The sequence below is a fragment of the Hyperolius riggenbachi genome, chromosome 7 (assembly GCF_040937935.1).
Source record: "Hyperolius riggenbachi isolate aHypRig1 chromosome 7, aHypRig1.pri, whole genome shotgun sequence".
NCBI classification, from domain to species: Eukaryota; Metazoa; Chordata; class Amphibia; order Anura; family Hyperoliidae; genus Hyperolius; species Hyperolius riggenbachi.
This window is the reverse complement of record NC_090652.1, coordinates 86,977,262-87,002,090: the sequence shown is the minus strand read 5'-3', so window position 1 is coordinate 87,002,090 and position 24,829 is coordinate 86,977,262. Positions and strand designations below refer to the sequence as shown.

The 24,829-nt window shown below is 44.9% G+C and overlaps 1 protein-coding gene across 1 annotated transcript in view; it reads right to left on the bottom strand.

Moving 5' to 3' along the window:
- ERN2 (endoplasmic reticulum to nucleus signaling 2) overlaps positions 1-24,829 on the bottom strand; it is a 101,645-nt gene that overhangs the window by 1,558 nt on the left and 75,258 nt on the right. Inside the window, exons 13-21 of the mRNA XM_068244251.1 lie at positions 22,758-22,992; positions 21,878-21,968; positions 21,598-21,787; positions 19,412-19,511; positions 18,259-18,458; positions 17,924-18,071; positions 15,457-15,584; positions 3,390-3,513; positions 2,023-2,090 (exon numbers count right to left, since the gene is read on the bottom strand). Coding sequence (XP_068100352.1) covers positions 2,023-2,090; positions 3,390-3,513; positions 15,457-15,584; positions 17,924-18,071; positions 18,259-18,458; positions 19,412-19,511; positions 21,598-21,787; positions 21,878-21,968; positions 22,758-22,992 — 1,284 coding nt within the window. The remainder of the gene's footprint in view (positions 1-2,022; positions 2,091-3,389; positions 3,514-15,456; positions 15,585-17,923; positions 18,072-18,258; positions 18,459-19,411; positions 19,512-21,597; positions 21,788-21,877; positions 21,969-22,757; positions 22,993-24,829) is intronic.

The following is a 24,829-nucleotide window of genomic DNA, read 5'->3' as shown; positions in this document are numbered from 1 at the left end:
TTATGCCCCTGGTCATAGAGCAAAAACAATAAAACAGTTTAAAAAAACGTAAAAAGTAGATTTAAACATAAAATAAAACTGTGGAATATCTTAAAAAGTAATTTTTAGGAGAAGGAAGATAGATACAATTGTTTATTTCATTTGTTTATTTTCTCCTCGGGTGTCCTTTAAGCAGGGCTGTGGAGTTAGTACAAAAATCTTCTGATTCTGAAACCACCGACTCCAACTCCTCTAATTTACAGATAGCAATTTTGTTGATTGAAAGTATGTAACATAAAAGGCATTTAATCACTGCCAAACCTAGCCCTTGGTAGTAGTACTTGAAGAGGGTACAGATAGGAACAAAGATCATCAGTCAGGCCCTGAGCAATATGACTGTGTGTACATCTAGTGGTGGCCACTAATGATCCAATCTTTTTCATCCAATCTTACAATTTCTATGTAATTTAAGGAAACTGCCTAAATCATCCATTCAATATATTCACTCAATCTACGCTTATACAACATTTGGTAAAATTGGATGAAAAGATTGGATCATTAGTGGCCACCTTTAAGGGAACCTGAACTTAGTAAAATTATTTAAAATAAATGAGTTCACTTCAAATGAACATTACATAGTTACCTTGCCATCAGTTCCTCTCAGAAGCTCACCATTTTCTTCTGGCAATGAACCCTTCCAGTTCTGACAACATTTTGTCAGAACTGAAATATACCAGTTGCTGTCAGTTATATATCATTTGCTATCAGTTATAGCTGAGAGGACAACTGATGTGCCAGGTAATGTCCAGGTTTCCCTATGGCTCAAGTGGGCAATGTTACAGTTCAACAGTGTGCTGACCAGGAAGCGGTTATAGGCTAATGGTCATTTTCAAAATGGAGGACGGAAAATTCCCTTGATCACAGTGAACAAACAGGACGCAGGACAGGAGAAAGACACCGAGGAGTAGACTACACGGAAGGTAAGTATGACTTGTGTATGTTTATTTTGACTTAATTTTCAGTTCAGGTTTTCTTTAACCACTTGAGGACCGCAGTTTTTTCAATAAAAATCCAATCAGACATGTTGGAAAAAATCTTTATATTCAATCTAATGGAATAATCGAACGAAATGATCTAATAAAAAAATAAATAAAATAAAATTGTACCATGTATGGGCACCATTAGAGTAATGTGCAGGTACTCTGCAGGGAAATGATAACATATCAAATGAATTGATTTCATGAGCAAAGGGAGTTTGAAAATCATGTACAATGGTACAGGAGCTGACAATAGTTACATGTGTTAAGTGAACACTAAAATGCACTTGTTTAAACAAATTACTCTTTGCTAGCCTTATTTGTTTATTCATTTAAAGAGACACTGAAGTGAAAAAAAAATGATGATATTATGATTTGTATGTGTAGCACAGCTAAGAAATAAAACATTAAGATCAGATACATCAGTGTAATTGTTTCCAGTACAGGAAGAGTTGAGAAACTCCAGTTGTTATCTCTATGCAAACAAGCCATTAAGCTCTCCGACTAAGTTAGTCGTGGAGAGGGCTGTTATCTGACTTATTATCTCAACTGTTCCTGGACTATTTACTTTTCCTCTGCCAGAGGAGAGGTCATTACTTCACAGACTGCTCTGAAAGACTCATTTTGAATGCTGAGTGTTGTGTAATCTGCACATATTATAGAATGATGCAATGTTAGAAAAAACACTATATACCTGAAAATAAAAGTATTAGAATACTTTCTTTGCTGCTAATCTTCTAGTAATTATTCATAGTACACAACCAATTCACTATATCATATTTTTTTTTCGCTTCAGTGTCTCTTTAAGGGTGTTGTCAATCACTCCAACTTTGGCTTTGAGCACTCCGTTATGTACACAACACCAAATACCAAAAGAGTGCGGTATAACTAGAGACAGCTAGTTCTAAAAAAAAACAAAAAAAAAAACCAAGCCTTGAAACCTGTTCTAAAATACAATACAAAACAATATAAACAAAACAGGAATGCTCATTCCAGGGCAACTTACCTTATTTCTCATGGCTCTCAGTAAATCCCGGACAGAATTACCTCGGTAGGATCTGAACTTTCTTAGGTCTGCAGGGAAAGATTGAAAAGTATGACAAAATGTTAATACTGGAGCATCACAAAAAGTCAACTTATCTTTGCTACCAGAAGCTGCGGCATGTATCAGTCCAAGGCTTGGTACAGTGAGAGTAAGCTGCTAACAACACTGCCTATGGAAAACTGGTGGGGGAGGAGTTAAATATGCAGGGCAATGCTAAATCAGTCAGCACTAGCGCTGCTATCTTTTTTCCAGTTTAATAGGTGTTGAAATCAATTACATGAAACAATCACTGCAGATGCCTTCCTCTACAGCAGTCACAAAAACAAAATACACAACACTTAGCTACATTAGCAGCAGCCTAAAGACTGTGAAAAAACTGTTAAATTACAGTATTGTTGTACCTTTTCTCATCTGTCATGTCTGACTGGGACACTATCAGCTAACAACCATTATGGGATCATGGGAACTGTAGTTCTATGTCCAACAGCAAGTTAGTGCAGGAGGCAGAATCACTCTCTCACAGAATCAGTTCCTATCATGTTAATGAGAGTGCAGCAGAGCTACGGTGATCAGAGGCGTAGCTATGGGTGGGCAAGGGGGTACATATGTCCCTGGGCACAGCACTGTGGGGGCTCTCAGCACAGCTGCTGCACACCCAGAGAGGCAGCTTGCTGGCTGTCCGAGGTGCCCCTGCCTCTCTCCCTTCCTCTGCAGAGAAGTGCAGAAACATTACAGCAGCAGGAAAAGCAGGCACATCTGGCTATATAAACAGGAGGAAGGGGAGCAAATCTGGTTGTCTAAAGGGGGGCACATCTGGCTATCTAAATGGGGAAGGGGGCACATCTGGCTATCTAAATGGGGAAGGGGGCACATCTGGCTATCTAAATGGGGAAGGGGGCACATCTGTCTATGTATGGGCGAACAGGGCACATGTGGCTATTTAAACAGCATTTGTCCATATGTCTCCACCCATGACCATGCCCACATTGAGGTGTGGACCATGCCCACATTCTGAGGGGTGTCCACACTTATTTTGTCCGGGTGGGGGGGTGCAAAAATAGTCTGTCTCCGGGCTCTGAAAACCATAGCTTCGCCACTGACGATGATGACCTATTTTGGAGGTGTTATTTTCAAAGTGAACCCAGTCAGAGGATGGAGTCATTTGTAGACGACGGGAGTTCCTCATTCGTTTTAACTAGCGTACACCTAACTCTGACACAGTCTTGTTTGCTAAACCTCCCAGACAACCTGGCTGACATGCAGCATCAAAGCCTATACATCTGTTGTCAGCCACCCCTGCTGCCACGTTGCACTCTGCTGTACATTACCTGTCTGCAATGGAACGGATATATGTAAGCGCCAGTTTACGCGGACCACAGAACGAGCTGCAGCCTCCAGGCTAACGATCAGAGGACTCTCCTGGGACTCCTTCTCAATGCGATCACTGACATCCTGAAAGCAAAACACACACCATTTACTTGGGAGTTTCATGCAGAAATAGACTAGACCAGGGGTGCCCACACTTTTTTGGCTCGCGGGCTACTTTAAAATTTGCAGAGTCCAGGAGATCTACCAACATTTAGGTAGCTAGGTACAGGTGTCTTCAGTATAGGTAAATAGGTATAGGTGTCTGAAGTATAGATAGCTAGGTATATCGGCCTTCAGTATAGGTAGCCAGGTATAGTATAGTTAGGTATAGGTGCCTTCAGTAGATAGCTAGGTGTAGTAGGGGCCTTCAGTATAAGAAGCCAGGTATAGTATAGTTAGGTATAGGTGCCTTCAGTAGATAGCTAGGTGTAGTAGGGGCCTTCAGTATAAGAAGCCAGGTATAGTATAGTTAGGTATAGGTGCCTTCAGTACAGATAGCTAGGTGTAGGGGCCTTCAGTATAAGTAGCCAGGTATTGTGTAGTTAGGTGTAGGTGCCTTCAGTACAGTTAGCCAGGTATAGTATAGTTAGGAATAGGTGCCTTCAGTACAGATAGCTAGGTGTAGGTGTCTTTAGTACAGTTAGCCAGGTATAGTGCAGTTAGGTTTAGGTGCCTTCAGTATAGTTAACCTGGTATAGTGTAGTTAGGTGTAGGTCTCTTCAGTATAGGTAGCCAGGTATAGTGTAATTAGGTGTAGGTGTCTTCAGTATAGTTAGCCTGGTATAGTGTAGTTAGGTGTAGGTGTCTTCAGTATAGTTAGCCTGGTATAGTGTAGTTAGGTTTAGGTGCCTTCAGTATAGTTAACCTGGTATAGTGTAGTTAGGTGTAGGTCTCTTCAGTATAGGTAGCCAGGTATAGTGTAATTAGGTGTAGGTGTCTTCAGTATAGTTAGCCTGGTGTAGTGTAGTTAGGTGTAGGTGTCTTCAGTATAGTTAGCCAGGTATAGTGTAGTTAGGTGTAGGGGCCTTCAGTATAGTTAGCCAGGTATAGTGTAGTTAGGTGTAGGTGTCTTCAGTATAGTTAGCCAGGTATAGTGTAGGGGCCTTCAGTATAGTTAGCCAGGTATAGTGTAGTTAGGTGTAGGTGTCTTCAGTATAGTTAGCCAGGTATAGTGTAGTTAGGTGTAGGTGTCTGCAGTATAGTTAGCCAGGTATAGTGTAGTTAGGTGTAGGTGCCACTTACCTCCCTCCAGTTCCAGCGGCAGTGTCTGGGGCTCCTCCTGGTCTCCCCTCCTTTGGTCGCGCTGGCTAGCGTGCAGATGGGCGGCTGAATGGCGGGCGCAGGGGGCGGCGGGCAGCGTGCATTGATACATCGTGCCCAGCGCTGCCCCCAGCTATGACGTCGCGGCGTCCTCCTCTCCCGCTGTACCGCCTGTCTCCTCCTCTGCCTCTTCCAATTGGCCAATGGCCGGAAGCAGAATCTGATAGCTGCCGGCCGCAAAATTTAACATGACGCGATCTACCAAATAGGCGGTCGCGATCTACCGGTAGATCGCGATCAACCTATTGGGCACCCCTGGACTAGACTATACGTTTCAAACTCCGTCCCACAGGCTAAATCTGGCCCTCAGAGCCAGATTTTTCCCATTTTACATTATGTTTGGCCCACTATAGCCCATCAGGGAAGCTATACTTGAGGTGGAGCCCTAGAACACCAAGGAAGCCATATGGGGAGGTAGGGGGAAAGCACTAAACACTAGGGAACTGTATATGGGGAGGGTGGTGGCCTCAAGACACCAGGAAACTGTATATTGGAGGGAGGACCACTAGACACCTGGGAACTGTATATTGGAGGGAGGACCACTAGACACCTGGGAACTGTATAAGGGAGGAAGGTGGGCAGTAGACATTGAGGTTGGCCCATGACTAGGTCCCAGTGTACAATTTCAGCCCACTTTATATTTGAGTTTGACACCCCTGGACTAGACGCTATGTTTTAATTACATTTACCATCTACAGCCAGAATGCAGGCTTACCCTTAAAACCACAGCGGTAATTTGTAATGTCTCTCATATTTTATATCTGCCTCTTCTGTATGTCAGTGTGGACGTTACCTTGTGGTGCAAAACCAAATGGTTTCAGAACCTTTTAGCAGGCAATTTATTTAGAGGCTTGCAAGTGATCCAGGCCAATTTATTTTAGCACTTTTTTTTCCCCTTGTTACATTTTCTTGCTACTAAATAGTACTGCTGTAATTTGGATTTATGGTCACTAGGGGGCAGTGTGAGAAAATAGAGGACTTCTACTTTTAGTTTCTGTATTTTCTGTTAGCAGGGAGAGTTTAAAGCATTCCAAGAATTTACAGCACAAGGAGTTCTGCCTACTTAGGTCAAAAGCAGTGCACTTATCTCAAACTAGAGGACTCTTTTGAAACTAATGGGCTAAATCACAACTTAAAGGACTTACAAAGCGAAAATCAGTAAAAAAGTTAAATACCTATTGTGCATTAACATCTTTGGGGGACGCCATCCGCGCCCCCGATCCACTCCGCCGCGCCTCTTTTATACAGCCATGGCTCCTGTGGGGTCCCGACCCGATTCCTCCGGTCGCCTTCACCTACCCCAATCAACATGGCCACCGGGTCCTGCCGTGCCTGTGCTATTCTCATAGTCGCAAGCGCGGCTGTGCAGCTCTGAGTCCGCCTCCATCTCTGACCTCGTTCCCGGCTGTCTAATGGACGTAAAGCACGAGAGACCGCTGGGAACGAGGTCAGAGATGGAGGCGGACTCAGAGCTGCACAGCAGCGCTTGCGACTATGAGAATAGCACAGGCACGGCAGGACCCGGTGGCCATGTTGATTGGGGCAGGTGAAGGCAACCTGAGGAATCGGGTTGGGACCCCACAGGAGCCATGGCTGTATAAAAGACACGGCAGAATGGACCGGGGGGCGCGGATGGCGTCCCCCAAAGATGTTAATGCACAATAGGTATTTAACTTTTTTACTGATTTTCGCCCCGTAAGACCTTTAAGTGAGAGGAATATGGAAGCTGACATTTATTTCATTTTAGAGTGGCCCTAAAGCAAGCTGTTAAAAAAAAAACAACAAAAAAACAAAACAAAACAAAACACAAGAACTCAAAAAGATAGATCCCATAAAGCTTTCCCAGTCCTCTCTTCTCGTCCACTTTCCTCATTGAATTACATGTTTACATTGCCAATTTCCCTTTTTCTAGCCCATTTTCGCACCTTTCCTTACAATGGAAACCATAATCTCAGTTTTGCTCATCCCGCAGGAGGATCCCAAGTGGAGGAGCGCACTCGGCAGCTGTGCTTTCCAGGCCTCTCTTTGCCCTCACGCATGCATGTGCACTGTTACCTCTGTATATGGTCTTGCTTTCAGTATATCCAGGCCCGGATTTACATTACAGGAGCCTATAGGCACAGATGTCCTGGTATACTAGACTTCACCCTACATGAACCCACAAACCCCCACCAAACCGCACCGTAACTGTGCTGGCTGGCCCAGCTGTCACTTCTCCCTTAGTTCCCTTCCTTGTCATAGGTAGCTACAGATGTCATTAGGCAGCCAGAAGTACCCTCAGTATTAAGTAGCTAGTGGTGCCCCAGACTGAAGGGAGATCTTGTTGAGAGCTGGGTGAGTAACCTCTCATTTACGCTCTGCTTGGGACTCTGCATAAGGAAGGAGGGAGGCACTTGGGGAGGGTAGAGAACTGCCTTTCCGTCAGCAGGCGCATGTAGTCACGTGCCTATAGTGCCTTTATGGTCAATCCGGCCCTGAGTATATCTGCAAGTGTCTCGCCTTCCTCGCTTTCCCTGTCCTCTCACCGGATTACTCAGATGTACTCTCCAGCAGCAGGAAGCATCCCATACAGGAACCAGCTGACTTTGGAATGCTATTGGTACATTTCCCATTACCCCATCCCCTAGATCAAATAGCTCTTCAGCACGGTTTGTGCAGCCTTCAGAAGTACCAGTGTCCCCAGGTGCTTCTGAAGATGAGTGCATCCGTATTGGGAAAGCACAAGTCCGGGCTCCCGCATGCGCAGTACAGACACGCTCATCTTCAGAAGGACTTCCGAAGGCTGCAGGAGCAGCGACGAAGACCTAGAAATACCGGTAGCTTCCAGTGTAGTGACACACCGCGGCATTGTGTGCACTATACTGTGATGGTATTGGGGGTGGCTGTCTAATACAAGCAGGTTGTAGTCAGGGCCGGTTCTCTCATAAAGCAAGGTGAAACAATTGCATTAGGCGCAGAGATTACAGGGCAGCATTTTTGTACTGTGTTCACACACACAGCATGCAGTCAGAGTAGGAGGAGAAATCAGAGGATAGCAAGGTGAAGAGGACATCATTGTGGAAAAGCAGCTTGTTGTGCTGCGTGAGGAGTCTGACAGTGTGGGGGGGGGGGGGGGGGGAGGAGGAGAGACAGGAGAGCAGCAGTGCTTCATTTGACTTGCACTGCAGAAGGGAGGAGGTGGCACTGCTGTCCTGATTGAGGAAGAATGGAGGACAGCCAGCTGGCTGAGAGTGAGCAGTTTGTTTGTCACAGACTTGCAGCCAGCCCGCCAGCCAGTGTGTTATTGTGTTGAGCTTCAGCTTGTCATGTCTCAGGTTATTGCACATGCTCCCTTTCTGACTGAGAACATTAAATGAAGCTGAAATATTACATGGCATAATAGCATTACATAACGAAACTCTTACCACAACTACTGTATAATGTGCCATGCAAATTGTTGGGTGCTGTGCAATCACTCCAATTGGGAAGGGAGGAAGTGTCCTCACAAGTTTGCCTCAGGCAGCAAAAAGTCTAGAACTGGTGCTGGTTGTAGTGTGTCTGAGTAAGAAATACAGTGGTTTGCAAAAGTATTCAGTCCCCTTGAAGTTTTCCTCATTTTGTCATATTATTACAACAAACATGAATCAATTTTATTGGAATTTCACGTGAAAGACCAACACAAAGTGGTGTACACATGAGAAGTGGAACGAAAATCACACGATTCCAAACATTTTTTTTTAAATAACTGCAAAGAGGGGTGTGCATAATTATTCAGCCCCCTTTGGTCTGAGTGCAGTCAGTTGCCCATAGACATTGCCTGATAAGTGCTAATGACTAAATAGAGTGCACGTGTGTCTAATCTAATGTCAGTACAAATACAGCTGCTCTGTGACGGCCTCAGAGGTTGTCTAAGAGAATATTGGGAGCAACAACACCATGAAGTCCAAAGAACACACCAGACAGGTAAGGGATAAAGTTGAGAAATTTAAAGCAGGCTTAGGCTACAAAAAGATTTCCAAAGACTTGAACATCCCATGGAGCACTGTTCAAGCGATCATTCAGAAATGGGAGTATGGCGCAACTGTAAACCTACCAAGACAAGGCCGTCCACCTAAACTCACAGGCCGAACAAGGAGAGCACTGATCAGAAATGCAGTCAAGAGGCCCATGGTGACTCTGGACGAGCTGCAGAGATCTACAGCTCAGGTGGGGGGAATCTGTCCATAGGACAACTATTAGTCATGCACTGCACAAAGTTGGACTTTATGGAAGAGTGGCAAGAAGAAAGCCATTGAAATCCCATTTGCCACAAGCCATGTGGGGGACACAGCAAACATGTGGAAGAAGGTGCTCTGGTCGGATAAGACCAAAATTTAACTTTTTGGCCAAAATGCAAAACGCTATGTGTGGCGGAAAACTAACACTGCATATCACTCTGAACACACCATCCCCACTGTCAAATATGGTGGTGGCAGCATCATGCTCTAGGAGTGCTTCTCTTCAGCAGGGACAGGGAAGCTGGTCAGAGTTGATTGGAAGATGGATGGAGCCAAATACAGGGCAATCTTGGAAGAAAACCTCTTGGAGTCTGCAAAAGACTTGAGATCGGGGCGGAGGTTCACCTTCCAGCAGGACAACGACCCTAAACATAAAGCCAGGACAACAATGGAATGGTTTAAAACAAAACATATCCATGTGTTAGAATGGCCCAGTCAAAGTCCAGATCTAAATCCAATCGAAAATCTGTGGCAAGATCTGAAAACTGCTGTTCACAAATGCTGTCCATCTAATCTGACTGAGCTGGAGCTGTTTTGCAAAGAAGAATGGACAAGGATTTCAGTCTCTAGATGTGCAAAGCTAGCAGAGACATACCCTAAAAGACTGGCAGCTGTAATTGCAGCAAAAGGTGGTTCTACAAATTATTGACTCAGAGGGCTGAATAATTACGCACACTCCACTTTGCAGTTTTTTTTTTTTTAAATGTTTGGAATCATGTATGATTTTTGTTCCACTTCTCACGTGTACACCACTTTGTATTGGTCTTTCACGTGGAATTCCAATAAAATTGATGCACGCTTGTGGCAGTAATGTGACAAAATGTGGAAACCTTCAAGGGGGCCGAATACTTTTGCAAACCACTGTATAATTTTAAGAAATTCGGTCAATTTCATTTTGGTGAGACTGAGTATTACCATCACTCCATGGTTTTGGCTCTATGGTTTTCTTGCTTTTATACCAGTTATTTTGGAGTCTCATTTTTCTCATCTGTTTGTTGTATTTTGGACTTTGCTAATGAACAATCAATTTGTAATTTTAGATTTTTAGATCTCATTACTACTTTTTCCCTGTGTCAGTATGTTTCCTAATATTCCCTTATTACGGTCCGTGTAAACATATAATCTCGTTATAATAAACTCGGGTATATTAACCCACACAGTGTCGGGCAGAGGCTAGCTGCCGCAGGGGATCGCATGGCCCCGGGAGGATTTTTTAAAAATAAAAATGGCTTTATTTGGTTAAGATAGCACTTCGCTAGCTAACCATGTCCCCAAGTCCCTCCGGTCCCCTCCGATCGCCGCCGGTATACGTACCCCCCAGGGATCCTGCAATGGCACAGCCTCCCAATCAGCACCCGGCTTCGCTATGGGGAGGATTGGAACTGCACATGAGGTCATGTCTGATCGTCGCCATAGCGACGAGTGAAGCTAATTGGGAAGCTGTGGCTCTCGCGAGATCGCGGACGGGTGAGTGTTGCTGGCGGCGATCGAGGGGCTCAGAGAGGTGTCGGGGGACTTGGGGGGCCACAGTTAGCTAGCCTAGTGCTAGCTAACATTAACAAAACACTTTTAATTTTAAAAAATCCCTCCCGTGGATGCAACCACCACATCTGCATACCGCCAGGGAGGTTAACCACCTAATGACAAGCAGACTGCTTGTCATCTTAACGGCTCCAGGACGTTTTTATAAGTCAAACTGTGCTGCTGCCGCTGTGTGAGTGTACGCTCTCGCACATGAGATAAGTGCACACAAAAAAAACCCCACCATACAAAAAATACACCTTTCTTTCCAAATAATATATTGTCATAATACTTTGTACTAGGGACATAATTAAAATCTTGTGATAACCAGGACAAATAGGAAGATAAAATGTGTGGGTTTTATGTACAGTAGCAGTGTTTATATTAAAACTATAGGGGATGAAATTGGAGAAAGTGTATTTTTTCATTTTTTCCTTGTTTTTCTCTTTTAAAATGCATAGAAAAAGTAATTCCTGAAAACAAATATCAACCCCAAAAAGCCTAATTGGTGGTGAAAACAAGATCTAGATCATTTCATTGTGATTAGTAGTGATTAAGCGATTGGCAAATGAAAGGGATGAGCATTGAAAGGTAATAATTGCTCTTGTCCGTTAGGGTAAAAACCAGGGCTGTGGAGTCGGTCCAAAAATCCACCGACTCAGACTCCTCAGTTTAGGATTCCACCGACTCCGACTCCACGACTCCGACTCCTCTAATTTGCATATTACAATTTTGTTGATTAAAAGTATGTAACATGAAATTCGTCTCTTAACTGCCAACGCTTAGGAATTTTACAAGACAACTGAAGTGAGAAGGATATGTAGACTACAATATTTATTCCCTTTGGACTAAAACTAGTCCTTGGTAAGAGTACTTGTAAAAGGTACAAACCGGAACAAAGAACATCTATCAGGCCCTAGGCAATGTAACTGTGGGTACATGCAGTGGCGTAGCTAAGGTGCTGTGGGCCCTGATGCAAGTTTTACAGTGGGGCCCCCCAAGCACTCTATACATAACAATTGCCACTGCGCACCAAAACCTGCCAATGGCAACTACAGTGTCAGTGGTGCAAGAAGGGGATTGGGAGCAGTTTGTTAGTGATTACCACCATTCACAGTATCTATAGAAGTGATAATTATGAGCACAGGACCAATAGAGAGCTAATACTGTAGTTGAGGGAGGGCCCTTCGGGGCCCCTCTGGCCCAAGGGCCCCGATGCGGTCGCTACCTCTGCACCCCCTATTGCTACGCCCCTGGGTACATGTAAGAATGATGTGCAGGTACTCTGCAGGGGAATGAGGAGATTGTAAACAGACAACACCTCTGTGTTCAATGTGCACAGCATTCTCAGTGGATTCCCTGCAGCTCTGTGGGGAGTGCATATGTAGAGTATAGTACTACTGTGTAACAAAGTAAACCTGAGACAGATGAAATTAAAGTTTTATACATACCTGGGGCTTCCTCCAGCCGCCTTCAGGATAATCAGTCCCTCGTTGTCCTCCTCCACCACCTGGATCTTCTGCTAGGAGTCCAGGTACTTGAGCCAGTCAGGCGTAGGGCGCATGCACACACTCCGCCGCCAGGAGCATACTACACCTGTGCAGCACTATTGCGCAGGTGCAGAATGTTCCTGGCTGTGGTGAGCGGCATGCGGCTGGACAGCGCTGACTGGCTAAATTTCCAGGACTCATAGCAGAAGATTCGGGTGGTGGAGGACAGTGAGGGACTGATTAGCCTGAAGGGGGCTGGAGGAAGCCCCAGGTATGTATAAAACTTTACTTTTCATCCGTCTCAGTTACCCTTTAATTTGTAGTCACCAAACCAAATTTTAATAACATATCAAATTATTTGATTTCATCAGCAAAGGGAGTGCATACATTTGCATAAATCAGCATCAATGCGGAATTATTTCCATCTCATTGACCATCTCTATTAGTGACATGGCTACACATCAGGCTTTATTCTTACAGCATAGATGTTATTTAGTATATATAAGAGATTCCTGTGTACACATCATATATACAGTCACAATCAGATATGTATATCTGACCTTAAAAATACGGGGACTGCTTTATTGAAGCAGCACAAGTTACTAATTTTGATTGGTTTATTTCATTTTTGTGGACAAAGCACAGCTATTACTGTATATATACTGTATATATACACATTATTTTTAATGACTATTATCTGAGAAATAGAACATTTTATCATATTTTCTATTTTAATTACAGTTACAAATTCATTAGGAGTCGGAGTCGGTGCATTTTTTCCCGACTCCGACTCCAGGCACCCAAAATTGCCCGACTCCACGACTCCGACTCCACGACTCCGACTCCACGACTCCGACTCCACGACTCCGACTCCACAGCCCTGGTAAAAACTGATTTATTTTTTTATTTATTGTATTTATAAAGTGCCAACATATTACGCAGCACTGGACATTAGTTTAGGTTACGGACAATATGTAGGGGTGACATACAGCAATACGACAATACGGGAATACAAGAAAAAACAGATCACAGTATGAGTACAAGGTAATGCTTAAGGGATACTGTAGGGTGGGGTGTGTGTGTGTGTGTGTGTGTGGGGGGAAATGAGTTGAAGTTACCCGGGGCTTCTAATGGCCCCCCACAGACATCCTGTGCCCGCGCAGCAACTCACCGATGCTCCGGCCCCGCCTCCAGTTCACTTCTGGAATTTCTGACTTTAAAGTCAGAAAACCACTGCGCCTGCATTGCCGTGTCCTTGTTCCCGCTGATGGCACCAGGAGCATACTGCGCAGACCAAAGACCATACTGGGCTTGTGCAATACTCTCCTGGTGACATCAGCGGGAGCGAGGATGCAGCTGCGCAGGCGCAGTGGTTTTCAGACTTTAAAGTCTGAAATTCCAGAAGTGAACCGGAGGCGGGGCCGGAGCATCGGTGAGTGGCTCCGTGGGTACAGGATGTCTGCGGGGGGCCATTAGAAGCCCTGGGTAAGTTCAATTCATTTTCCCCCGACCCCCCTACAGTATCCCTTTAGTCAGTCACTGGATGGGAGCATGGAGATTAGGCAATCTGCATAGCATGCATGGGTGCACAGTAATGGAGGTGCATGATCAGGTAGGACACAAAAGGAGGAGGACCCTGCCCAAAGGCTTACAATCTAGAGGGGTGAAGTAGTTAAACTACCATTCCAGGTTCCGGCCAATCTCCATTATAAGTCTATGGGAGCAACGCCTAGTATAGAAAACTCTGATATAATAACATTTCTGTTATAGTAAACATGTTTTCTGGCCCCTACGTGACGCTGACTCTGGATACAGTCTGGGTAGTGCATGTGTCACACGTCAGTGTGAAACCCATCGTCGGCTGCTCCATTCAGGATGTTTGCAGCCGAGTTGATAAACTTTATAAGACAAGAAGAATGGCACCAGCGCTGGATATACAGTACTGTACAAATAAGCAGTCTGGGGAAAAATGAGGAATAATGTGAATGTAAACAAAAGAGGATGCAGTGCTACCACTTTCACTTTGCAATCACTGATAAAAGTACTGTCACAATCCTCCCAAGGGATTGTACACACTCCCGGGTATCTCTTCCCATGTTAGCGATGAGGCTCCTGGTAGGGTGTGAAGCGCAGTACAGGCTACTTTGACTTGTAGTGCAGATCAGAGTGGGCCTACTCGGGGCCGGATTTAGGGCAAGGCCACCTATACAATGGCCTAGGGCACCACAGGAGCAAGGGCACCAAAGCAGCAGGCTAAACTGGTGCAAGCTTACAAATGCTGCAGTGCAGGAAGATCAGGCGAGTGCCTGGCCACGGTACTCTGCTGCTAGCTGCCTCTGCAGCAGCCACCTTTCTCTCTGTACATGTTGCATTGTGGCCGGCGGCTATGGACTTGGGAAGCATTGGAGACTGAAAGGAAAAGGAAGCTTCTGCACTGGAGACAAGCGGAGAAATAAGCGACAATGATGGCTGCTGCGGTGTGAAGGCGAGCTGGCTACCTATACTGAAAGGGGAGGGGGGAGGAGGATTAAGGGAGTCATACTGGGAGGCTCATCAGGCTAACTATAATAGAGGGAAGGGGGGTGCCATCTGGCTACCTATACCCAAGGGGGCGGTAAAGTGTACAAATCTGGCACTGGGCCTACTCGCTGCAAAACTAAGGAGAGTGTGTAGAGGAGAGTGCCAAGTCCTGCCCACAGAGATATCGGAACTCACATTACAGATGCGAGTAGCTTATAATGATTGGCTGCATTTTGAAGATGGCTTTATGATTGGCTCAAATGAGAGTAGAAAATATTGCAGGACACATTCTGCAAATCTCGTCTGCAGAGGTAGAAGTCCTGGGTACTGTACCAACAATTTGTCCAACCTGGCTTTGCAGCCCTGAGGTATACTTAACCTTCTAGTCCACCAAATGGTGCATGTGCTTGAACTGTACCCTCCAATGGGAGGACAGAATTGCTCCTTTGCAGAAGATATTTCTGATATAGTAAAACTTATGATATAGACCACTTTTTCCAGTCTCTTGGAGTTTACTATAACTAGATTATACTGTATATGTTTTATACCACTTTTACTCCTGTCTCTTCCCTTCTTCTTCCCCCACCAGCCTATCCTCCCACCTTCACCACTGCCATCAATTTTCCCCTTCTATTTCCTAGATTCCTTCCTCCCATTCCCCCCATTTGTCCTCCTCCTCAACCATCCTTTCCCTCACCTTTACACCTTCTATCATTTGTTGCCCGATCAAACAGTACCCTCGTCACTCATCATCTACCCCCTTTCTTTCTTTATCCTCAGCCCTCTCTCCTATATTTCCTGCTCTTGATACAGGACAGAACATGCAAGTGAAGGACAAAATGGCTCCTACTCTGAGCAAGTGCTAGACTAAGCTAAAACCTAGAAAAAAAAACAAAAAACAGAATACCAGTTAGTCAGACCTGAAAGAACTGCAGCTGTTTCTCCTGGGACCAGAAGAACGGGTGGCTGAGAACGCAGGAAGCTGAGGGCCGCAGCTGAGGGTCATTGCTGATCATCCGCTCAATGAGGTCCCGTGCCACTACATTCTCTGAGGAGAGATGCAAGACATGACACATTAGAAATATGCACAATGAAATGAACACACAATATGTACCCAGTGAAGCTCATGGTGAACCACTTGGAGTGTGTAGAAAACAAAAAGGAACAAAAAAGCCCCATTACTAAAGGAACAACTATGCTAAATATAATATAAACTTGCCTTCTAAAAAAGGTACTGATTTTATCTTGCTCTTCATTTGAGCAAGAGATTGCTTTGATGCATCATTTTTGAATGTACAATTCCTGTGTGTCCTGGAAAGCGAGACACAAAGGAATGACCTGAATATGCAGAAGTGGTGCATCATGGGAGTCCCTACTTGCACACCAGTGGATCTCGATGCGTGTCTGACCTTCTGGAACCGAAAGGAATGAGCTGAATATTCTGAAGTGATGAATCCTGGGAAACTTCTAGCTGACATAGAGCTGAATACAGTAGAGTACTGCTTATCCAGACTTCAACTAACCAACAGTCTCAACCAACCAGCACAAATCACCGGCAGTACTCAATGGTGAAGGCCAACTTCTCAGGCTGTTTGTGGGCTCTGCTTTGACTGGGTTACCCGTAGGTGTCGCATGACTGAGACTGTACTTTAATTGCAAATAAATATGAAAACATGCTCATCCGTACAGTCCAATATTGTGGTGGTGGTCTGGCAGCGACAATCTATCGCGGATTAAAAATAATAAAAAAAAAGTCCCAGTATTTGACACCACCACCACGTGGCTCACCAAGCAGCAGGCTTTTGGCTGAAAAAAAAATATATTTTTGCATATCTAGTGTGCAGTGTTATTTGTGTATATGAGGTTAGCAAAAAAGGGATTTCAGCAGTTGCCTCCAGCTCTATCTTTGCCACATGATTTTACTGCACTAATAAAAGAACTAACTTTTTCATTGTAGCGGTGCTGCTGATATCTCTTTTTTTGCTATTTTTGAACTTGATGAGCAACAAGTTCTGATCAGCTATAGCACGCTTGTCTCCATTGAGAGTGCTGGGTCAAACCACTTGTTTGTATATGAGGTTAGAAAATAGTTGCCAATGCCATTTTATAATGTGCTTTACATCCAGTCGCTGGTACCATCCCCCACATTTGCTCCCTGCTGCTTCTAACGCTTTGTATGTGGACAGGGAAGCAGAATCCAAAACAGGGGACAGCTGCTCGCCATGGCAACCAGTCAACTCGGCAAACAAAGCAGCAAGCAACAACAAAATATTCTGAGCAACCACATCAGCAACAGATTAAAAATAACCTCAGCAACTATTTTATACATCGGTAACCACACATTCATTGCACAAATTATTTTCATCAAAAAGACCTTATTTTACCTGCATCTCTGTTTGTAACATCCCATTTTTCATCTAAATCTACACTTAGGCCTGGGACCCACTTGAGCCATTTCAGCAGTACTTTGGGAGGGCCGCCGATGGCAAAAAGCACTTTGCTGATAAAAGTGTATGCAGGTGACGAACACTTTCATTCCAGCGCAGGAGACTTGGGCGCAGCAGTGAGTAACTTCAGTGCCGTCAGAAAACTGAGCTGAAGTTACTTATAAAACACTATAATTCGGCCTCCAGCAATTGCTGGAAGCTGAATTATTTCATTCCCCACTATCCATGGCGGCCTGGAGGGGGAATAGTAATTAACACGGCGGGGACTTGTGCAGCAGCAGGATCAGCCATACCGGCTGTATCCTGCGCCCAAGTCTCCTACGCCGATTCCCCTCGTACGCTGCAGGTGAAACCGCGCCAGTGATTGTGGTTTAGCCTAATTGCAATCACATGTCCTGCAGCATTTTTGGAACAATTGCGCTCCAATACAAAACATAGAAGCACTGCAAAATTGGTATTCAAAAGCAATTTTGCCGTAACTTTTTGAGCAATTGTGTGTTTTAAATAAAGATGCTTGACAGGTTTCCTGATGTCCAGCTTGTAGCTCCGCCCCCTAGCACAAGAAGTCATCTGCGCTTCTCTGATTGGAGAAATAGAAGCATCTATGACCTCTTATGCTAGTGGGTGGGGCAATGCATCTCTATCTCCAATCAGAGAAGAGCAGAGGACCTCTTGTTCCGGTGGAAATAAACCTTGGGAGGCCCGCTAAGTATTATAAACTTCATTTCCCCAGATTTAAAAAAAAAATTCTGCAAATTGGAACTTGACGCCGCCTCTATGCTCTGCCCTCCACAGTGCATTCCAGCACTCAAACTACTTCCTCCTTCTGGCTGTGAAGGAGGAAGTATTAAAATCTGGAACGCACAGTGGAGGACAAAGCACAGAGATCTCTCGTCTCGTTTTACGGGTCATAATAATTTTGGACTGGCGCTTCACTTACCATGTGTCTCCTCTTCGAGACGTAGCAGTTTGTAGGCCCCGTTCAGTATATTTCCTTGTCTCCTCAAGCTGTCACCAAACGGATGCTGTCCATTGGCCAGGACATAGTAAAACACACAGCCGGCTGAGAAGATGTCCACCGCCGACGTCTGACAGCAAAACAAAGACAAACCTCTGTAAAACCGCCAGGAATGGAGAGTATTTGTAACCCATAACTAGGCCCCAACCACCATGTCTATACTGATCAGCAAACGCAACAGTAACTTCCTCCGATCAGTCATTTCTCATGTGGTCCCTGTCTAGAGCAGCTGAGAGTGCGACGTGACAAACACTTACCGGGTTCTGTGTGCGCCCGTCACGCAGCACCTCCGGTGCAATCCAGCCCTCAGTCCCAGGAATTCCGGAGCGCAGGCTGAAGCTGTTCCTCCCCATTCCCAGCTTTTTGCATAGTCCAAAGTCTGAGATGACGGCTCTCTGTCTGCCCTGAGCATTGGGCAGGGAGATGAGGATGTTGCATGGCTTCAGGTCTCTGTGCACTGCAACAAACCAATACACCCACACTTAACAACTGGTCATCAGAGCCAAAACATCCAAACAGCGAGCAGCAGCTTACTGTCTACTTATTCATTCAGGTTTATATTATGCATGATATTTCACATAGAACTCTCTCAAGCACTGCAGTACAATAAGAATCCTTGCAAAAAATGTATGATAGACATACATGACTATAGAGGGAACTTTAAACATTAGTGACAGCTCACAGCTATGGCAGGGGTAGTGGTACTTCAAAATGTTCAGTACAACCCTATTTATTCATCTCACCAACTGGAGTAACACTTTAAATATTCATATGAATGACAAGGTAACTAGGTGGTACATGTATTCACTGTCGATCCAAACAGGTCAAAACAGTCATTTAGTCCCCCGAAAATATATGTAAACCCCCTTTTTTCCTAAAATATATCTCTATAGGTCCCCCATTTTTTTCCTGGTCTGGGTGCCTTTTCCTTACTGCAGAAACTGCAGTGCCAGCAGGGTTTATAGGAAGGACATGCTACAGTAACGAGCTTATCTCAGCATACAAATAACACAACACTTCCCATCTCTGATAAGAGGACACTATAATCATAAAAGGTAACTGAGTCCCCCCTCTCTTTCAAGAGTTTACACAATGATGTAAGCTTGTTGTCAAAGTGATGTTTGCTGTGGGAGTGATAGAAAATGATTGGAAATCAGATTGGACCTGTCAGAATTTATTTATTCGACCCATCTATCTAACAGGAAATTGCATGGTGTGTAGCAAGCATATAAAAAAAAAAAAAAAAATCACTTGGCATTTATGCAAAAAGATCTTCTCTGAGCTCTCAGACCAAACTTGGGTCGGCTACAGACCTGTTTTCTGAAGCACTTATCTCAGTTTCTTCCTTTCAGTGTCACTTTAACCTCATTACAAAAGGCAGAAGACTGCAGAAGATAAGTCAGTTCTCACCAATATTCAGAGAATGTAAATGAGCAAGACCTGACATGGCTTGCAGGAGAAGGGTGACATGGTCCAGGCCACTGTAGCGACTGTCAGGGTTCTCTACGTACTGTAAAATAAAGCACACACAATGATTATTATTAAGTATGACATGCTAACGTTTGGGGTATGCTCTAAAGATATTTCTTATCACACTACACTATTCCATATTTATTTCCAAGTATAGACACAGGTGTAACTGTACATCACCGCGCCCCTCAACAAACTTTCAATAGGTCCTCCAATTCTAGCCACTGCAATGTTGGCACGTTAGTGATCAGATACAGCAGTGTACTTTCATACAGCATAAAGTGCATGGCAAAAGATGAAAACTGATCCCCACAGGTGCAGAGCCAGCTGGAGATCTGTGCAAGATAGCATAGCAGGTCTATAAAAATATGCTATCACCAATACCTCTCCAGCATGGTCATGTGATCCACAACATCACTTCCTGCAGGACAATAACGCTACAGCGTTTTAGAAAAACAGTCCTATACTTAAAGGGACACTTAAGTCATCCCAAATAAATGAGTTTTACTCACCTGGGGCTTCCAATAAGCCCCCTGCAGCTGTCCGTTGTCCATGCCATCTCCCTCCAATTCTCCTGTCCCTGCCGGCAGCCACTTCCAGGAGCTGACAGGCTGGGAACGCGAGTGATTCTTTGCGTTCCTGGCCACAATAGCGCCCAGTATGCTGCTATAGCATAGATCATATACCATATAGCAGCATACAGGGCGCTATTGCGGCCGGGAACATGAAGAATCACTCGTGTTCCCAGACTGTTGGCTCCTGTCGCTCGAACGACAGTCTGTACACACACCCGATTTGGCGTGCGGCCGACTGAACGACGGGACGTTCAAACGACCCTTCGTTCGCAATAGTCCGACGTGTGTATGGGCCTTTACAGCAGGCTGGTGATGCATGGATGTTTATCAGATCGTATTCTGGTGACGTACAAACATGCTGCTACTACGTATTAGACTTTGCACAGTAGATTCCTTATGATTGATCTATAGTATTGACATTTTTTGATTATAGATGCCGCCTTTTGAATTTGCTCCGTTCCCACATATATCTATATGTTGCATACCAGTTGTAATGTGAATTACGGCTATACTGGTGCTCAGAGGGTAATTTGGACGCCGGCTAAAGAGGGAACCCAAATTAGAAGAAAAAAAACAAAACAGACCATGGCGGTCCCGAGGAGCCAGTTTTCGGCTTCACCCTGTGCCCAAATTTCCTGACGCCCGTTTTAAATGTATGCGATACGTCACAACTTCCCAAAGCTGCAGTCATGTTTTCTGACAGGCCAGTGCATCCCACAAACCACTTCCCTGGCAGCATTGGAAGGGCTGAAATGTTCCTGTGTTACATGAGCAGGGAGCAGGACAGTTTCTTGCCAAGCTCTGATTACTGTAGTGTCTGACAAATGCTTCATATATGGGAAGATTAGGCAGACAGGCCCCACATAACAGCTGCAGCTAGCAAATGTAGCAATGGGCAGGTATTGTGTACATCAGGGGTGTCCAAACGTTTAGGCCAAGGGCCATATTGCCGTTCTTGAGAGCGCTAGGGAGTCCAACTAGCGAAATTGAACAGTTTTTGCCATTTGCAGTTAGGTACACTATGCCTGTGACATTATGAAACATTTCCACAGAAAATAACCGATATAACGTACGGTTACCATGTCCCTGTCAGAATACAGGCACAGTGCTTCTGGCACAGTCAGGGCTTTTACTGCAACAGTGGTGGCTGATAACCTACAGGCGAGTAAAGAAGGAGGCAGAACAGCGACATAAGGTGGCCCCTGCATGTGGCACCAGAGCTATGGCCTGCGGGCCACATGGAATTAACAACTGTATAGAGCTTTGGGGTCCACCAGAAAAGGCTTAGTGGGCTACATTTGGTCCCCGAGCCAGACTTTGGACATGCCTGCTGTACATGAAACTCCTGTTAGAGAGAAATTCAATGGTACACATGTTAAAACCATTGGCAAAAATAATATATATATATATATATTTATATTTTGTTGAAAGTCAGGCCAGAGAAATACATCTGGTCACCACCAGGCCTCCATTTCTTGGTCCATGACAGAACTCATGAGAGCCCCCTAGTGGAATCACAGCATATGGTTATACAGAAAGACCTGCTCTCACCTCCTGCAGAGTGGCTGCACACAGCTCCAGTGCAATGTAATAGAACAGCTTGTCACTCTCGGTACAGAAATAACGGATCACATTTGGGTGTTCATCAGATTCTCGCAGCAGCTGAACCTCCCGATCAGCCAGAATAAAACTGTCAGGTAGAATCCGCTTTACAGCTACTGCACGACCATCAAACTGTCCCCTGTACAATGAGAAACCATGTTGCGGTCACAATGCATCCCCCATACAGAGAGAGGTACTGAAACCATACACCAGCAGCTGCTCCCTTTACCTGAACACAAAGGTTCCACCAGCACCACGACCCAAAACCTCCTTAGGGTAAAAGGAGATCTTACCCACTTCTATCTCATCTTCAGCGTGACCTACAGAACAAAGGGAAACCCCATCAAATGTTGTGTAATCTAAGGTCCTGAGAGCTATAGAATGGAAACTCAACCTTCCAAATGAAATACCTTGTTGAAAAGAACAGTCCGCCACCTTTCCTTTAGAGTTTTGCTACATAGTGGCGGAACGCCGCTATTTTCTGCCCTGGGGAAGTTTGGGCACTGCCACAGGCACCCCTGCCTATAGCGGCTACAAAAGGAAATATTGGCCCTCTAAGTTCCTGCTATAGCTGCTGGTCGCAGCTATAACATGGGGAGCTTATAGCGGCACCTGCACTGCGCACGTTTCTCGATTCCCTCTCTCCCCATGTCTCCTAAGGGTGCACACGTCTCTTCCCCCATGCCTATATGCAGAGCTCCCGCAGGGGAACACACATTGGACCAGGACTCTACTATTCCAACTTGTGGTCACTACGATCTGTGGATGAGTGGGTGAGAATTCTGCTTCGATTCACACTGATTACTAGTCACATTAATTAGGGTGGAATGGGGGGAATTGAGGGCTATAGAGTCAGGATACTGAGGCCAAACTGATTACCCAAGGGGGTGGTGGGGAGGGCGAGCGAGCATGCTGGCCATTGGTCGCACTGATTACCCGGGGTGGTTGGGGGGGGGGGGTCAGGGGTAATAAGGGCCACAGTTGGGGGCCACATAAGGCTAATGCCTGCAATACTTTATACAATGCAGCAGATCACTCCTTTATGTTAGAAAATATAGCCTGAGGACTGTAGTAGGAATCTAAGGCTGTGAATGTTGGCCATCTCTCACCTTCATTCTCGCCGTCATCTCTGCTCAGGCGCTTTATCCCATTGGCTTGTGTGTGTGGCAGCTCTCCGCTCTGCCGCTTGTTGTTGTTGTTGCTGCCTGTCCCCGGCTCTCCAGCCAATGCTGTGCTGTCACCAGACGCTTCCGCCATCATGTTCTGCTGCTGCTGGAGCTGCAATAGCTTCTCCTCCAGCTGCTGCTGCAACTCCTGCTGCTGCAAACGCTGCTGTTCCTGCATCTGAGTCACAAGCAGATAAGAGGGAGGGGCAGGTTTACCAGGCACTGATCTTTTTTTATTTGCATTTGACGGATTATACTACATTTGTAAAAATAAATAAAAAAAAATATTATATATATATATATATATATATATATATATATATATATATATATATATATATATATATATATATATATATATATATATTTTTTTTTTTTTTTTTTTTTTTTTCTTAACACATATACACATACTGTACACATAATTTGCACAATAAAAAAAAGAGAAAATACCTACTAATTCAACTGCTCCTCGGTAGGGTTGAATAATAAGATGCAAATAATTTTGAGTTGATGCAGGATTATGCAAATTATGGATGCAAATTTATGCAGCTTGAAAATGGACCAATCAAATTTTATTTACAGTATTTGATTAGTACATTTTTAAGTTGCATACATTTGCATAACGCTGCATCAACTCGAAATTTGCATCTCTTGACCATCGCTGCTTCTCAGTGAACTCTAGCTCCTTGCTCCCTCCCCACTTCTTTCCCATCTGTTAGTATGTAACACTCATCTAGGATCAGCTCAACCCACAGACTATAACAGGCACATGTGAAATACTTCTCTACTGGTACCCTCTGCATTCCACTGATGCGCATACATTGAAAAAAAAAGGGCCCAAGAATGTGGGCACTGGGTAATGCTGATCGAAGACTATCATTACGCGAACCGCCTGCTTCTGCACAGGTGCCTTGTGCATGCACAGCAACCCTGACCAGATCAGGCTCGGCTGTCTCTCTGAAGAAAGCAGAGCAGGTCTGTGCAACGCTATGACAAGCATTTTCTCAGAGGGGAAAGTGCTGGAACAGGCCAGTGGAGAAGTTGAGTACCCCTTAGGAGCACTTTTTCCCCCCTAGAGGTGCACTTTAACTGTGTGTAAAAGTGTCTAGTCATTAGAACTGAAGAAGTGGCTGAATAAGGGCTGGTTCAGACGGACGCTTGCAGAGCGTTTACAGCCAGCGTTCAGGGCTTGGCGTTAAACGCTCCCATTCAAGTGAATGGGAGAGTTTGTACCAAGCTTTCATGCGCGTTTGCACGAACGCGGCGTTCGGGTCCCGATTTTCCCTGGCGTTCAAGGAGCCCCTGGAAGCTACATGTAGCTTCCAGGGGCGGTTAACCACTACGGGTAATGTCCCCCTAGGGGAAGAAAAAACGCAACCGCATCCGAACGCAACGCAGACGCTGCTGAAAGCCCGAACGCATTGCCGCCACGACGCCAATGAACGCGACGCCTCCAAACGTCCGTCTGAACCAGCCCTAAGGGTTATAAAAAAAACTTTTAGAATGGCTATCTGGGGGAGAGAGTGTACACTCCCACTTAGACGTTTTCTAGGTTATACAATTGTGATTTTGGAATACCAAACAATACAAACCTGTTTTTGTAAAAACAAAAAGGCATTCGAGCGCCAACAATAGTGTATTATGTTAAATTCATGTTACATGGAATAAAATCAATATGAATGAATACTCACAAGGAAGGGTTACCGCTAAGGCAACCACTGTATAGGCAGGTGGGCAGATTACACCCAACCACACTCGGGTTAAAATGCTGCTCTCTGTAGATCGGAAAATAGGGGGGACACCCCTCCACCAAGGGTGGAGAAACATAGATAATAAGACAAAACAGAGGCGCCAGGAAGGAAGGAATAAAATATACTAAAACTGTTTAAAAATGGGAGGTAGGGGTGGACTCACCTCCCCATTGAAGACTCAAATTGTCTAATTCAGGAAAAAATATAATGTATACACCACAAAACCAGCAACACATTTCGCAGTTATTTCACCCGCTTCTTCAG